The sequence below is a fragment of the Bufo bufo genome, chromosome 3, assembly GCF_905171765.1.
Source record: "Bufo bufo chromosome 3, aBufBuf1.1, whole genome shotgun sequence".
NCBI classification, from domain to species: Eukaryota; Metazoa; Chordata; class Amphibia; order Anura; family Bufonidae; genus Bufo; species Bufo bufo.
Genome location: NC_053391.1, coordinates 580924208 through 580939166, shown reverse-complemented (window position 1 = coordinate 580939166; position 14959 = coordinate 580924208). Strand labels below are relative to the sequence as shown.

The window sequence follows — 14959 nt, the reverse complement described above, 5'->3', positions numbered from 1 at the left end:
TCACAAGCGGACCCAGAAACGCCAGTGTGAAAGTAGCCTAATCCAGCTTCAGATTCTGGAGGAGTGGGATAAGTGTATTTTTTTTTTTTCTCTATTGCCTCAAGGATCTGTGGTGGTGGATAGCTTCCGAAATCTACAGAAAGGTGTACCTTGGTCAAGGGAAGAATTGCAGTCCATCCGGATGGGGAGCCCATGTGGAATCTCTTCTGCTCAGGAGAGTTGGGACAGCAATGCTCAGAGTCAGTCTTACAATTTCAGAGAGCTGAATGTCATCCGGTTAGCCTTGGTTCAGAGTCTTCCAGTCCTCAGAGGCAGCAATGTGAAAATATACTCAGAAAATGTGACGACACTGGCCTACATCGACAGGGAGGCACCAGGGCTCCAGGTCTTATGTTCCTCACTGATCAGATTTTCAGTGTGGCAGAGGCTTCTCTGTTACCTCTTTCAGCTGTACATCTCAGAGGAGCAGATTTTCTCAGCTATCATCATCTTTGCTGGGGGAATGGTCCCTAGATCAGGGAGTATTCGATCAGATAGCTGCCTTATGAGGCGTCCCAAAGAGATCTTTTTGCCGCCAGGTTAAACAGGAAGATTGAATTTTATTTTTTCCCCAAAGGACACCTTTGCTCAATCCTGGAAGCAGGGCCTTCTATACGCCTTCCCTCCCCCCTAAAAGTTGGTACTAAGAGTTCTCAGGAAGTTCAGGGAAAAAAGAACTGTAATAGTTATAGCCTCCTTTTGGCAAGGAGGGGGTGGTTTTCTTGGCTCCGCAAGATGTCAGGTGCCACCCCTTGGATTCTACCGGGATCCCAGGAGCTTCTTGCTCGGGGTCCAGTTTTTCACCCACAGATGAGAAATCTTCACCTGCCCGCCTGGCTGGCAGATTTTGAGAGAGGGCTTTCTGAAGATGTTATTACCACTCTGTTGGCAAGTCCATAAGGAGATCACGTCTTCCGTTTTCCGCTTTTTACAGATTGCCAAAAGACCAGTGGAGGTGCTGGCCGCGCCAGACATTCCACTTGTGTTCGATTTCTTACAGGAAGGATGGAGAAAGAAACATAGGCCAAGCAGCCTGAAAGTACAGATCTATGCATTAAGTGCTCTCTTTTAGTTTAAGTTGGCAGAACACCCTTGGGGTAGGAGATTGTGGCAGCAGTTTCTAAGTTGCCCCCGGCAAGTAAAAGAAACTGGTTACTAGAGTCTGTGGTATTTCAGTTTTTGAGTTCAGACGCTTTATAACGCGTTTCAGCCTCTTCGATGTAGATATCAGTGAGGATCTGAGCTCTTGTTTCTTCGCTTTTGGCATTTTCTTACATTTCCCCTAAATAGGAAACGCTGTTAGAAGGTGGAGTTTCTCTTTTCGGATTTAAAGGGCTGCGCATGCGTGGATCGGAAGAACGGATCTGTCAATGCGGCAATTTTAATGCTGGATTCGGCACTAATACATTTTTTATGTAAATTAATGCCAGATTCGACATTCAGGCAAGTGTTCAGGATTTTTGGCCGGAAAGAAAAATGCAGCATGCTGCAGTATTTTCTACGCAAAAAACGTAAGAGGGACTGAACTGATGCATCCTGAATGGAATGCTCTCCATTCAGAATGCATTAGGATAAAACTGATCAGTTCTTGTACATGAGGCCTTAGAGCGGCGAGCCCTTCTGTTTTTCCCTGGATTTTCAGGGAACTGCGATGAGACCCCTTCATTTGGCAGAATAAGATGGGCTCCAGTTCCCTGCACAGCTGAGTAGCGGGAGCGCAGCACTAAATGCTGTAGTCCCTTCATACTCAGGATCTTGGGGATCTCAGAGGTCAGACTCCCACCATTCAGAAAGTCAGTGCGTAGCCTAGCAGTATTAACCCATTAACCGCTACTCACATTTGGACGTGCCCGTGCTTCATCAGCAAGACACACTTCCCAGCTCTCAGCACCACAATCGGGCCGAGGTCTTGTAACAACACCTTTTCGGGATTTTTATATATATAATATTTTTATTTTTTTTCTGTGAATCTATGGCTTCAACTTTACTGGATTGTCATTTCCAACCTAATCTCCCAGCATCTAATCACCAGTCCAAAAGAGGTCTTCTCCTCTTGTCTGCTCTTCCGGTCACTGTCTCCAAGATTTTTCCTGTGCTACCCCAACACATCAGACTGTAAGCCCACAATCCAAACCTTCAAAAACAACCTTTAAAGAGGTATTCCAGGATTTTTCTGATCGGCGGAGGTCAAACACCCTTCACCCCCACCAATCAGTTGCTCCTGAGCCGGAACTACACAACTCCGTCCATTGTGTGGTGGACATTGCTGGTAACTGCAGCACTGCCCCCACTGATGTGAATGTAAGCAGCGCCACAGTAACCAGCTCCGACCGCTACACAATGGGCAAAGCCGTACAATTCTGTCACTGACCACCCGCCATGGAGCTAGTCAGGAACAGCTGATCGGTGGGGGTGCAGGTGTCAGACCCCAGCTGATCAGGTATTGATGGCACATCCTGAGGATAGGACATCAATAGAATACCCCTTTAAACCCGCCTCTTGCAGAAAGCTTACACCCTGCAATAACCCTGCTGCTGCCATCTGATCATCTTCTGCCCTCACCTGCTGTCTCTTTCCCTCATAGGTGGCAAGACCTCCAGACAGGGCCCTCTCCCCTTTTGTAGCCGTCTGTCAGTAATCTCATGCTTTATTGTACTCATTGTTATACAGTTACCTCTCCCCCCCCCCCCCCCCCCCCCAGACTATTATACACATAGCCGTGTTGCTGTTCTGAATGGGTCTATTGTGTTTTGCTTGCCTAAAATTGTCTCCAGTGATAAATGAAGGAAGTTGCGGGGAGTGGGCCGCCCGGTATCTTGGCTGGGGACGCTGACCGATCACTCAGCTCCTATCTTGTGATTTAAGTGTGTGGAATATGCCTGATTTCCTATAAGACTCCCTCTGTTCTGAGATCCGAAAACATGGTCACAAGCCGGCATGTACGGTTCAGCTAATGTCCCATCACAAGGAAATCGTACGTTAAAGAGGTTCTCCAGAAAAAGATGTTTATGACTTATCCTCAGGATAGGTCATCAGTATCAGATCTGCGGGGGTCTGACGCCCAGGAACCCCGCCATTCAGCTGATAGAAGAGGCCTTGAGTGCTGGAGCCTCTTCCTAGGCCTGTGACATTACTGTTCATCATGTAGAAATCCGCAGAACTCCTTCAATAGTGAAAAAAATCTGTTTTTTTATTAAACCAGCAGCAACGTTTCGACCTCCTCTGGTCTTTCTCAAGCAGTTTTCTATCTGCGTGCAGCACCACCCTTACTAATGGCACCTTTTTGTTCCCATGTTGGGATCTGTAGTGCTGCTTATCCTTCCTTTACATCACTGTACGTCGGTCACAAGGCCTAGTTGCAGGAGGTGGGACTTGGACCCCCGCTGATGTGATAATGATGACCTGTCCTGAGGATTAGTCATAAATGGCTTTTCCAGGATAACCCCTTTAACAGATAATAGAGCACTGTCAATCACAATGTAAGTTGTCAGCTGGACTATACTACAGCAGCTTTTGTTAGTGATAACCCCGTTCTATACGCTGCAATATGGCATTTTGGAGGGCAGGGGTCTTACGGATGGTTTCTTCCTTATATCCATCCGAGTGACTTCTGCTCTGGCGTCCATATCTCATCCACGTAGTACCTGGTTGTGCATTAATTTGCATGCCAGGCTGTTTTACCTTGAATTTTAAAAAGGGTCTCTGTCACCCAGATCTACCCTAACCTACGAGGCATATAAGCTAGTAGGGTTGATTCAGCTGAGTAAAACGATACCTTTCTTATGTCCGTCAATACTACGGTTCCAGAGAAATATGAACTTTTAAAATTATGCAAATAAGCCATCTGAGCACCAGGAGGCGGGCTTATGCGGTTTCAGCACCGCACCAGCGGCGCCCCTCTGCTTTTAATCATGCCCCCCTTTACATTAGGTTGACAGCGCTAGACCTCTCCGGTGTGCGCACATCTTTGTCTTCATACAACGAGTGAAGATGTACAGCGTGCATTCGCTGCCACGTCACTGCTTCCGGAAGTGGCGGCGTGGGCAGCTCTGACTTAAAAGCAGAGGAGCGTCCTAGTCAAGCACCAGGGGCGTCGCTGGTGCGGTGCTGAACCGCATAAGCCTGCCTCCTGGTGCTCGAATGGATCATTTGCATAATTTTCTCTGGAACCGTAGTACTGATGGACATAAGAAAGGTCTTGTTTTACTCAGCTGGATCAACCCTACCAAGCTATATGCCTGGTAGGACAGGGTTGATCTGGGTGAGAGAGCCTCTTTAAGATCTGGGAGTTAGATAGGCTTACATAGTTCTCTAAATGTGAATACATAAAAGATAAAACTGACGCACCCAATCAGGGAAAATGTAATGCCGCTGCTTCTGAAGCCGGACCCGTAGGGATCAGCTGAAAGCTGGGTTATTTAGATTCCCAAAAACGTGACGCCTTCTAATGACAGCTAGAGATGAGCGAACTTCTGTTTTAAGTTCGGCAACTAAAGTTCGGCTTCCGGTTAGCGGAGGATCCCGATATGGATTCCGAATTCCGTTGCGGTCCGTGGTAGCGGAATCAATAATGGCCATTATTGATTCCGCTACCACGGACCACAACGGAATTCGGAATCCATATCGGGATCCTCCGCTAACCGGAAGCCGAACTTTAGACGCCGAACTTAAAACAGAAGTTCGCTCATCTCTAATGACAGCCATTACAGCCTCATCCAGCTTTCCTTATACCTGAGTGACCAATTAGTCTTCTGTGTACTACTTCCTGGCGCCATTCTATGTGGACTACTCCTGCATAACCAGGAATGCTCTGGATGAGCGGTACCAGGAGTTCACCCCAGATGTAGGAATGCTGCAGTGTGTGGAGGTTTGAACAAGCAGAAAAATGGTGAAGTCTGAAGTAAATGTCGTCCGTGCAGCATGTGTATCATCTGACGGACAGCCCGTTTATTACTGGTTGCTTCTTTTTCTCACCAGTTACCACGGAAACTCAGGGGAGGTCGGCTGTTACGTTGCGCCACGACCGCTAAGTAAAGACAATAACTACTTTGAGGTGAGTTCTCTTTAATTGATGCTTACTGTGAGGTTGTGTGGTCATCGGATGGATGTTGTCTCCAGAGCCGGAGGGAGTTTACCTTTTAAATAGTTAATGTTCCTTGGAGTGAGATCCGGGGCCATAAATCTTCTGCTCATCGGTTCTGATGATATGCAAAAAAATCACCTCTGTACTGGCAGCATGTAGAGCAGGGGTGGGGAACCTTTATGCTGTCGAGAATATGATATACCGCGTTTAGAGGAGGAAAATAAAAAAAAATTATTTTTCATCAGACCCCCACAAATATCAGGACACCATATCATCCCTCCATGTCAGACCCCCTATATCTTTATTTGGCATTAATGGCAGCCAGGCTCATCCTAGAGGGGTTCACCCAGCTTCCACTCTACCTGCCTCTGTCCTTTTCTCCGTCTCAGATCAGACCCTCCCCAGCCTCCATTACCCACAGATAAAACCCACCGCCTCCATCGGCCTCAGATGAGCCTCCAAACAGACCCATCCGCCTCAGATGAGATCCCCATCAGACCTTCCCCCAGCCTCCATTAATCACAGATCAACCCCCCCCCCCCAGCCTCCATCAGCCTCAGATGAGCCCCCAGCCTTCAATCAGACCCCCCAGCCTACACCAGCCTTTAGATCAGACCCTCCCCAACCTCAAATGAGCCCCCAGCCTGTCTTCAGATCAGACCTCAGATCAGACGGACGGTGCTGCTACTCAGCAGAGTTAATCACCCTCCCTGGTCGCCTTACCGCCGCGTTGTACTGTGACCTAACTACACACAAAGTGCCATAGTGCGCGTCTACGTGCACTACATCCAGAGCGGGGCCCAGAATAAGACCGGGGAAGGCGAGTAAAGCTAGCGCAGCTCTGTTCCCACCTTCCTGTGCCTCCTGCATGCGCCCCTTATATGCTCTGGCAGGGGAGCAGGGAGCCACATGAAATGACCGGGCAGGAGATTCCCCACCCCTGATGGGCAGTAATGTGTGCTGGTAACTGGGGCTTTCTACAGTTATATGACTAGTATTACTATTAGAAGCAGCAGTTATTATATGGAGACTGCCATCCCTGTAATCAGGGCACTGTGCCCGCTGTTCAGTCTGGTGCCCAAGCTCATCATTCTTCTTGTTGCAGTGGCTTTGGCTTACATTAAGGCCATTAAAGGGAAGCTGTCACCAAAAAATCACTGTTAACCGGGTACAATGTCTTAAAGACTGAATGTAATGAGACCTTTCACTTTGTGACGTGTTGCTTCATTCTGGAGGAAAAATAGTTCAGTCCATATGCAGATGAGCAGTTAAAGGGAGTCTGTCACCAGATTGTGACCTTATAGACCGCTTACATGGCGCTCTAGCATAGCAGTCTATGATTCTAATGGTACCTTTGATGTTTTCTTGTGAAGTTCCCCCAAGGCAAAAACAGACTTTTATTCATATGTAAATTAGGGCTCGCAAGTGCCCAGGGCGGCGTTCACCTCGTTGGAGCCCAGGCTGTTCTGCCTCTTTTCGTCATATCCCCGCCCCAGCCTCTTCCTCTGCCCGCCCCGCTCTTCCTTTGAGTCCTCCTTCTCTGCAGCGAGATCCCGCGCCTGCACTATCCATTGCTTGGCCGGGGCATGGGCACGGCATCGCAGTAGCTACTGCGCATGCGCCGGCCAACGGCGAGAAACAGCAGCGAGAAGGCGGACCAGAGACGCGGTCTATAAGGTCACAATCTGGTGACGGACTCCCTTTAAGTGCACTGAGGTGGATCCAAGCCGCTCTGTGCACCCTTGCTGCTCCCAGCTCTTCCCTCTCCTTCCTGATTGACAGGACCAGGTGAGATGACTATAAAGGAACCTACCCGGCAGGGAGAAGAAGGGTGCACAGCGTGACTTGGGTCTGCCTTCATTGCACTTAACTGCCTATTTGTATATGGATAAAAATTTCCTGCTGGCAGGCTCCCTTTTAAAGACTCAATAAAGGGGAGTCGGTCAGCAGTTTTCACCCCCCAAATCTGCTGAAAGGGCTAGTAGGCGACCAGGAAACAAATCTGTCTTGTGCCGCAGTGCCAAGTATCTGCATGGCGTCCATCCAGGAGACCCCTAGAGCCACTACTCAAGAGGGGGAGAGATTGGTGAATGTTTTCTGCTGATTCCAGGACATTCCACTTGTATTTCAGAACACCCAGCAGATTAAATAATAAAATTCTGTGTTTTAGAACAACGAGCGGATGATAAAAACAAAATGACTACCCACTTGCAGACACAGAGGCAGTCGCTCCTCTCTTGATTCCGAAAGACCTGTGCTTAAGTGTGATGAACATCACCACGCGCTCCCAGCGCAGGTCCTTCAGAATCAAGAGTGAAGCGACTGCCTCTGCGCGGGCAAGTGCCATATAGCACTAGAGTAGTGTTTTTAACATCCGTTAAATCGGTGCATTTCTATCTAACTGATGTTAAAAACGACCTCATTGATTTCTGTGTGGTCCGTCTGGCCGTGAAAATGGACGGTATTCACTGGCTATTAAAGTAACCGCCATGTGAGTCATATGAATGTAGCCTGAACCTATACATCCAGATAGGGTCATGACATCAGAACTTGGACTTCGATACCAAGTGCAATATTACAGTACTCCATACCAAATCAATGCCACCTCCGCAGCCTTCTTGATCCCTGCACCTATGCGTTCCCCTGGCTCTCCTGCTATAGACGCATGGCCGCTGATGAGAACATGGCGTGCACTGCGTTGTACACGCGCTATGTTCTGTAATTGGAACTTCTACTAAGCTGAACAATAGTGCAGCTTACTGTCAAAATACTGACGACATCCATATCGAACTGGGCATCAAAGTATCGAAAAGATATTGATATTTCTATATCCAGTGCAACCCTTCATCCAAATGTTAGCTCTAAGTCGGAATTCTGAAACGCAGTACAAACGTGTGTTTTGTTTTTTTGTTTTTTTTATCGCACCATACTCTGTCTATAGGTTTTTTCGGCTTGTTTGCTGGCATTTTTGTACCATAGACATCAATGTTTTTTTCCCTCTGCTTAAAAAAAAAAGGGCAAGTAAAATTTGTGAAGGCTTGTGATTAGGATTGGTAAATCTGCCTTAGTGTTTTTGTTATTTCCCCTTTGAATTGGATCCTGATTGTGTCTGTCTCTTCAGGTGTCTATTGTGGATCGTGGTGTTCGAGGGACAATAGCTGTGGGATTAGTACCACAATATTACAGTCTGGATCACCAACCAGGTTGGCTGCCGGATTCCGTGGCCTACCATGCGGATGATGGCAAGTAAGTACCTTAATTATCATTGACGAACCCATGGACATTTTCTGGGTGAAGTGTTACTTAAAATAATTAGCAGCCACAGAGCAGGCCGCTAATGCAGCCAGAAGTGGTATGCCATTTTTATTTTTATTTTTTTTAATTTTTTTTTACCGTGGAACAAAAATGCTCTTTTCACGTATCAGTACAAGTTACCAGCACTTCTATAGTGAGTGACTGTATCTTCTGAGAAGTGTCGCCCTCCGATGCTGAATCCCACTGCTGATGGTGTCTGCTGCTCGAGGAACCGCCTGATCACCTTCTTGTGCTATCTAGTAGATACAGGCCTTTCTGAAGTTGCTATTCCCAGTGTCCTCATGCACAGGACCATATCTGCAAACCACGGATCTGTAAAATACTGCTACCTTCTGTGTGCAATCCGCAGTTTTCTCTCTCCCATCACTAGAAATGACCATTTTTGTCTGCTAAATGGACAAGAATAGGACATGCTCTATAATTTGCGTAATAAACAACCGAATGCGACAGCACACAGATGACATCCTGTAAAGTGTCCGATTTTGATTTGTTTTTTTTATAAGTAAATGAATCCGTGTGCATTCTGCGAAAAATGCGGATTGGGCACATGCAGAACAGTCTTGTGCATGAGGCCTAAAAGGGTTCTCCAGTTAGGCTACATGCACATGACCGTGTATGCAAATTGCGGATACGAAAAAAAACGGGCAAGAATAGGACGTGTGTGTGTGTGTGTGTGTGTGTGTGTGTGTGTGTGTGTATATTTTATTTATTTTTTTGCGGGGCTACTGAACAGACATACTGATGCAGACATCACACAGTGTGCTGTCCGCATTTTTTGCGGACCCATTGAAATGAAAGGGTCTGCATCCTATTCGCAAAAAGGCTACATGCACACGAACGTATTTTGTTTGTGAAGTCCCTCTCCACAGGATAGGGGATAACTATTGATTGGTTGGGGTCCTACCGCTGGGACCCCTGCTGATCAAAAGACTGTACCCTGTACCCCATGGAGCCTTGACATGAACGCCGAGACGGCCAGGCATGCCCGCAGGCTATCCATAAATTTTTTGTGGGAGTTGTCTCCGGAATGTGCCAAAGTTCCTTTATTTCAGTAATGCAACTTAAAAGGTGAAACTAACATATGAGATAGACTGATTACATGCAAAGCGAGATATTGCAAGCCTTTATCTGTTATAATTTGGATGATTATGGCTTACAGCTTATGAAACCCCAAAGTCACAATCTCAGAAAATTTGAATATTGTGAAAAGGTTTAATATTCAAGGCTCAAAGTGTCACACTCTGCTCAGGGGGTATGGATTAATTAGCTGACTAAAGGGTACCTGAGCCTTTAAATTGTCTTTCAGTCTGGTTCAGTAGGAATCACAATCATGGGAAAGACTGCTGACCTGACAGTTGTTCAGAAAACCATCATTGACACCCTCCATAAGGAGGGAAGGCCTCAAAAGGTAATTGCAAAAGAAGTTGGATGTTCCCAAAGTGCTGTACACAAAGCACACTAATAGAAAGTTATGTGGAAGGGACAAATGTTGAAGAAAAAGGTGCACAAGCAGCAGGGATGACCTCAGCCTGGAGAGGATTGTCAGGAAAAGGCCATTCAAAAGTGTTGGGGACTTTAACAAGGAGTGGACTGAGGCTGGAGTTAGTGCATCAAGAGCCACCACACACAGACGGATCCTGGACATGGGCTTCACATGTCGTATTCCTCTTGTCAAGCCTCTCCTGAACAACAAACGTCAGAAGCGTCTTACCTGAGCTAAAGAAAAAAAGAACTGGTCTGTAGCTCAGTGGTCCAAAGTCCTCTTTTCTGATGAGAGCAACTTTTGCATCTCATTTGGAAACAAAGGACCCAGAGTCTGGAGGAAGAATGGAGAGGCACACAATGCAAGATGCTTGAAATTTAGAGTGAAGTTTCCACAGTCTGTGTTGATTTGGGGAGCCATGTCATCTGCTGGTGTTGGTCCACTGTGCTTCATTAAGTCCAGAGTCAACGTAGCCATCTACCAGGAGATTTTGGAGCACTTCATGCTTCCTTCCACAGACTCGCTTTATGGAGTTGGTGACTTCATTTTCCAGCAGGACTTTGTACCTGCAAAAAATACCAAAACCTGTTCAATGACCAGGGGATTACTGTGCTTGATTGGCCAGCAAACTCACCTGACCTGAACCCCATAGAAAATCTATGGGGCATTGCCAAGAGTAATTACTGCCTGTATTAGACCCTAACAAATAAACAAATCTTTATTCGAGTTTAGGTTAAAAGGGGTGATACCCAAATAACAGGCCTGTATAAGAATACAGAGTACTCTCGACACCCATCACCCTAACAGGTTAGAGGTGGGTGTATATAACTAGGGATTGACCGATTATCGGAAGTACCGATATTATCGGCCGATATGCAGGATTTTGTACATTATCAGCATCTAACCTTGCCGATATTTGTATAAAGCGAATACTAGTGAGCGCTTCCATTATGGAAGCGTGCACTAGTATGCATCGGGTGCCGGGAGCGGGGAAGAAGCGCAGCAAGCTCTTTCAATACTCTCCCTCCCTGGTTGTCTTTGATGGGGCCTGCGCTGCACTCTCCTGACCCCGTACAGAGTCAGGACGTAGTGCGCGCAATATGACCTGATGCTGTCAGGTGAAAGTGCAGCGCGGGCCGGAGAAGTCAGGGGAGCGAGATGCTGGACCCGGAGATGAAGAGGAGCTGCGGCGCAGGAGAGGTGAGGAGTTTTTTCTTTTATTCATTTGAGGTCTGATAGGGGTTAATAAAGGTCTGATAGGGGTTAAATAAAGGTCTGATAGGGGTTAAATAAAGGTCTGATAGGGGTTTAATAAAGGTCTGATTGGCATTTGGCACTAGTATATTCTAAATGTAAATTATAAATTGACTACCAACTAAGGGCTTTATTAATAATTTACATTTATAATATACTAGTGCCAAATGCAAATTTCCACCACCTCCGTGACTACCAACTAATATAATATATATTAGGAGATCTATAAAATATCAGTATAAATTATCGGCTATCTGCCTGAAAGTTCACAGATTATCGATATCTGCTCTAAAAAAAATCTATATTGGTCGATCCCTATACATAACGAGAAAATAAAAATGCTAACCATTGGCACTCAGCATCACATCCTATGGTTATAGCACCAAGTGTTCAATAGCGACACCTCTATGGTGTATAGTGGGGGTCCGTATTGATCCCAGCTAATATAATGCAGAGTCCCAAATAGGTAGGAATAGTTACATCCACCTACTTCACACCCCTTGGCTAATAACCACACTGGAGTACATCAGACCCCCCCTCTCCCCCCTTGCCTAATATTCAATATCTCAGCTACTGCCTGAGGACTAGTGAATAATGCAGCTGACAGTGCTGAGGTTGCAATGTAATCTCTGCCCCGGCCAAACAATGTGCCCACTGGAACAGCGCTGGGGCAGTAGTGCAAGAATTATTCAAAGTGCAGGCTCAACGCATTTCCACATTTAGTTTCATCAAGAGCCTAGTACAGTATCATAGTAGCAGAGGCTGAACGATGTGACCACACGTGGGGTGTGGCGTTCCTATGGCCAGCATTGCCAAGAGAAAGATGAGACATGAGAACAAACAATTCAGCAGAGCTGAAGGCTGCTATTGAAGCACCCTGGTCTTCCATAACGCCTCAGCAGTGCCATAGGCTGATCGCATCCATGCCACGCCGCGTTGAGGCAGTAATTGATGCAAAAGGGGCCCAAACCAAGTACTGAGTACATATCCATGATTATACTATTCAGAGGTCCTACATTTTTCTATGTAACATCCTTTTTTTTTTTTTTATTGATTTCATGTAATATTCTAATTTTCTGAGATTATACCTTATGAAAACCCCCAAAGTCACAATCATCCAAATTATAACAAAGACTTGAAATATCTCGCTTTGCATGTAATGAGTCTCATATGTTAGTTTCACCTTTAAGTTGCATTACTGAAATAAATGAAACTTGCATGATATTCAAATTTTTCGAGTTTCACCTGAAAATGAATGGAGCGACTGCGGGCATGCTCTGCCGGCCGTTCTATTTATTTTAGGGGGCTCCACTGAGTGCAGAGTCCCTGTTCTCGTGATCTGTATCGGTCCAGGCGGTAGGACCCCCACTATCTAATATAACTGCCTATTCTTGTCCGCAAAACGGACCCGAATAGGACAGGTTATTTTTTATTTTATTTTTTTGCGGACCACGGAATGGAGCAACGGATGCGGACAGCACACGGAGTGCTGTCCGCATCTTTTGCGGCTCCATTGAAGTAAATAAGTCTGCATCCAAGCCGCAAAATCTGCCGCTCGGATGCGGACCAAAACGGTCGTGTGCATGTAGCCTAACTGGAATACCCCAGATTATATTTAGCACGTACTTTAGACTAGGATATGCTGATTTTGGCCGTGCGACACTTTGCACAGCCAAAGAGCACAGTATTGCCATGCCATGCCATGTTACAACGTAATGAAAGTGAATGTGGTTTGAGTTGCCAACCACAGGTTAATGTGGCTCTCAAGTCGCCAGAAATCCAAACCTGCTGTGTTACTGCCGAGTCACTTTGGGGCCCTGTATTTGAGATCTGAAAGGTTGGCAGAGTTGGGCCCCACACCTATCATCCTATGTCACATTTATGGCATGTCCTACTGTTAATCTATTAATGTCCCAGATGGGAATACTCCTTTGATATATTACAGGAGAAAAACTTTTTCGGGGACATTTATAAAGACCAGCAATCCCTTCTGCCTGTTAGGTGCCAGCTTGCTGGTGTAGATTTATACCATGTAAGGGATCACATGGGTCAGCAATGGCAGACTTCTCATCAAACAGGGGGATTTCAAGCTCAAAGAAGTGCTTTATTAGGCTACTTTCGCACTCGCGTTTGGTGCGGATCCGTCATGGATCTGCACAAACTCATCCGTTCAGATAATACAACTTCATGGATCCGTTTGTATTATTTTTAACATAGCCAAAACGGATCCGTCTTGAACACCATTCATAGTCAATGGGAGACGGATCCGTTTTCTATTGTCAGTGAAAATGCATCCGTCCCCATTGACTTACATTGTGTGTCAGGACGGATCCTTTTGGCTCAGTTTCGTCAGACAGACACCAAAACGCTGCCAGCAGCGTTTTGGTGTCCGCCTCCAAAGCGGAATGGAGGCGGAACGGAGTCAAACTGATGCATTCTGAGCGGATCCTTATCCATTCAGAATGCATGAAGAGTAAAACTGTTCCGTTTTGGACCGCTTGTGAGAGCCCTGAATGAATCTCACAAACGGAAACTAAAACGCCAGTGTGAAAGTAGCCTTAGGCTACTTTCACACCTGCGTTCGGGTGTCCGCTTGTGAGCTCCGTTTGAAGGGGCTCACAAGCGGCCCCGAACGCAGCCGTCCAGCCCTAATGCATTCTCAGTGGACGCGGATCCGCTCAGAATGCATCAGTCTGGCGGCGTTCAGCCTCCGCTCAGCAAGCGGACACCTGAACTCTGCTTGCAGCGTTCGGGTGTCCGCCTGGCCGTGCGGAGGCAAGCGGATCCGTCCAGACTTACAATGTAAGTCAATGGGGACGGATCCATTTGAAGATGACACAATATGGCTCAATCTTCAAACGGATCCGTCCCCCATTGACTTTCAATGTAAAGTCTGGACGGATCCGTTCAGGCTACTTTCACACTTTTTTTTTTTTTTTCAAAATATAATGCAGACGGATCCGTTCTGAATGGATCCAAACGTCTGCATTATAGGAGCGGATCCGTCTGAGCAGACATCAGACGGACCCGCTCTGAACGCTAGTGTGAAAGTAGCCTTAGTCACACAGATCATCACACTTCCAAGTTTGGCATCTCTTGGCACAATAAAGTCGCAGCTTTACATCACCACGTGTTACATCAACACCAAACAATAAATCCTTGCCCAGCTAGGCACTCACCATACAGAGGTCTCCTTAACTCTCCTCTAGCTCAGTGTTCACACTGCGGTATTTGGCTTCGGTCAGACAGCCTAATATCTGTGACCAGTGCAAACAACCAGTCCTCCTGGTGGAAGCAGTGAAATACCTTGGGGGACATGGTCCAGCAGTCCTTCTGACTCTGACCGTGCGACACCTCTCTTCAGACGTCGCTGGGTCCCCCCCAAACCCAGACTTCCTCAGCCTTGTGGCCGCCCAGCCCTCCTGGCTGGGATCACACAGAGCCTCTGCAGGTCTGTTCCCTGGGGCCTAACTCCTCCTCTCACTCTGAGAATTGCCTTATCCCCAAGTGATTATCACACCAGGCCTCGCCTCAGACCAGGTGATTGTGGGGAAAACACAGCAGATATACCATACATCTCCTCTAATAGGTTTCCTGCACCGTTCTAGGAGACCTATATCTTCCTTCATATATGAGGCCTGTCTCTGCCTCACAACCATTTCCTACGACTAAAACAGGCGTAGGAAATGATAAATGTGATGGGCCAGCCGACCCGCTCCTTTCCCCGCCCCATGCCACTCCTTTTTTTTTTTTTTTTTAGATCTGACGTGAGTGGTGGAAAAGGG

General features: G+C 46.7%; 1 protein-coding gene across 2 annotated transcripts in view; it reads left to right on the top strand.

The window, feature by feature from the left end:
* SPRYD3 (SPRY domain containing 3) overlaps positions 1-14959 on the top strand; it is a 50430-nt gene that overhangs the window by 16888 nt on the left and 18583 nt on the right. For both annotated transcript variants that reach the window (XM_040425788.1, XM_040425789.1), the window contains exons 3-4: positions 5017-5092; positions 8244-8368. In XM_040425788.1, the coding sequence (XP_040281722.1) occupies positions 5017-5092; positions 8244-8368 (201 nt within the window). The remainder of the gene's footprint in view (positions 1-5016; positions 5093-8243; positions 8369-14959) is intronic.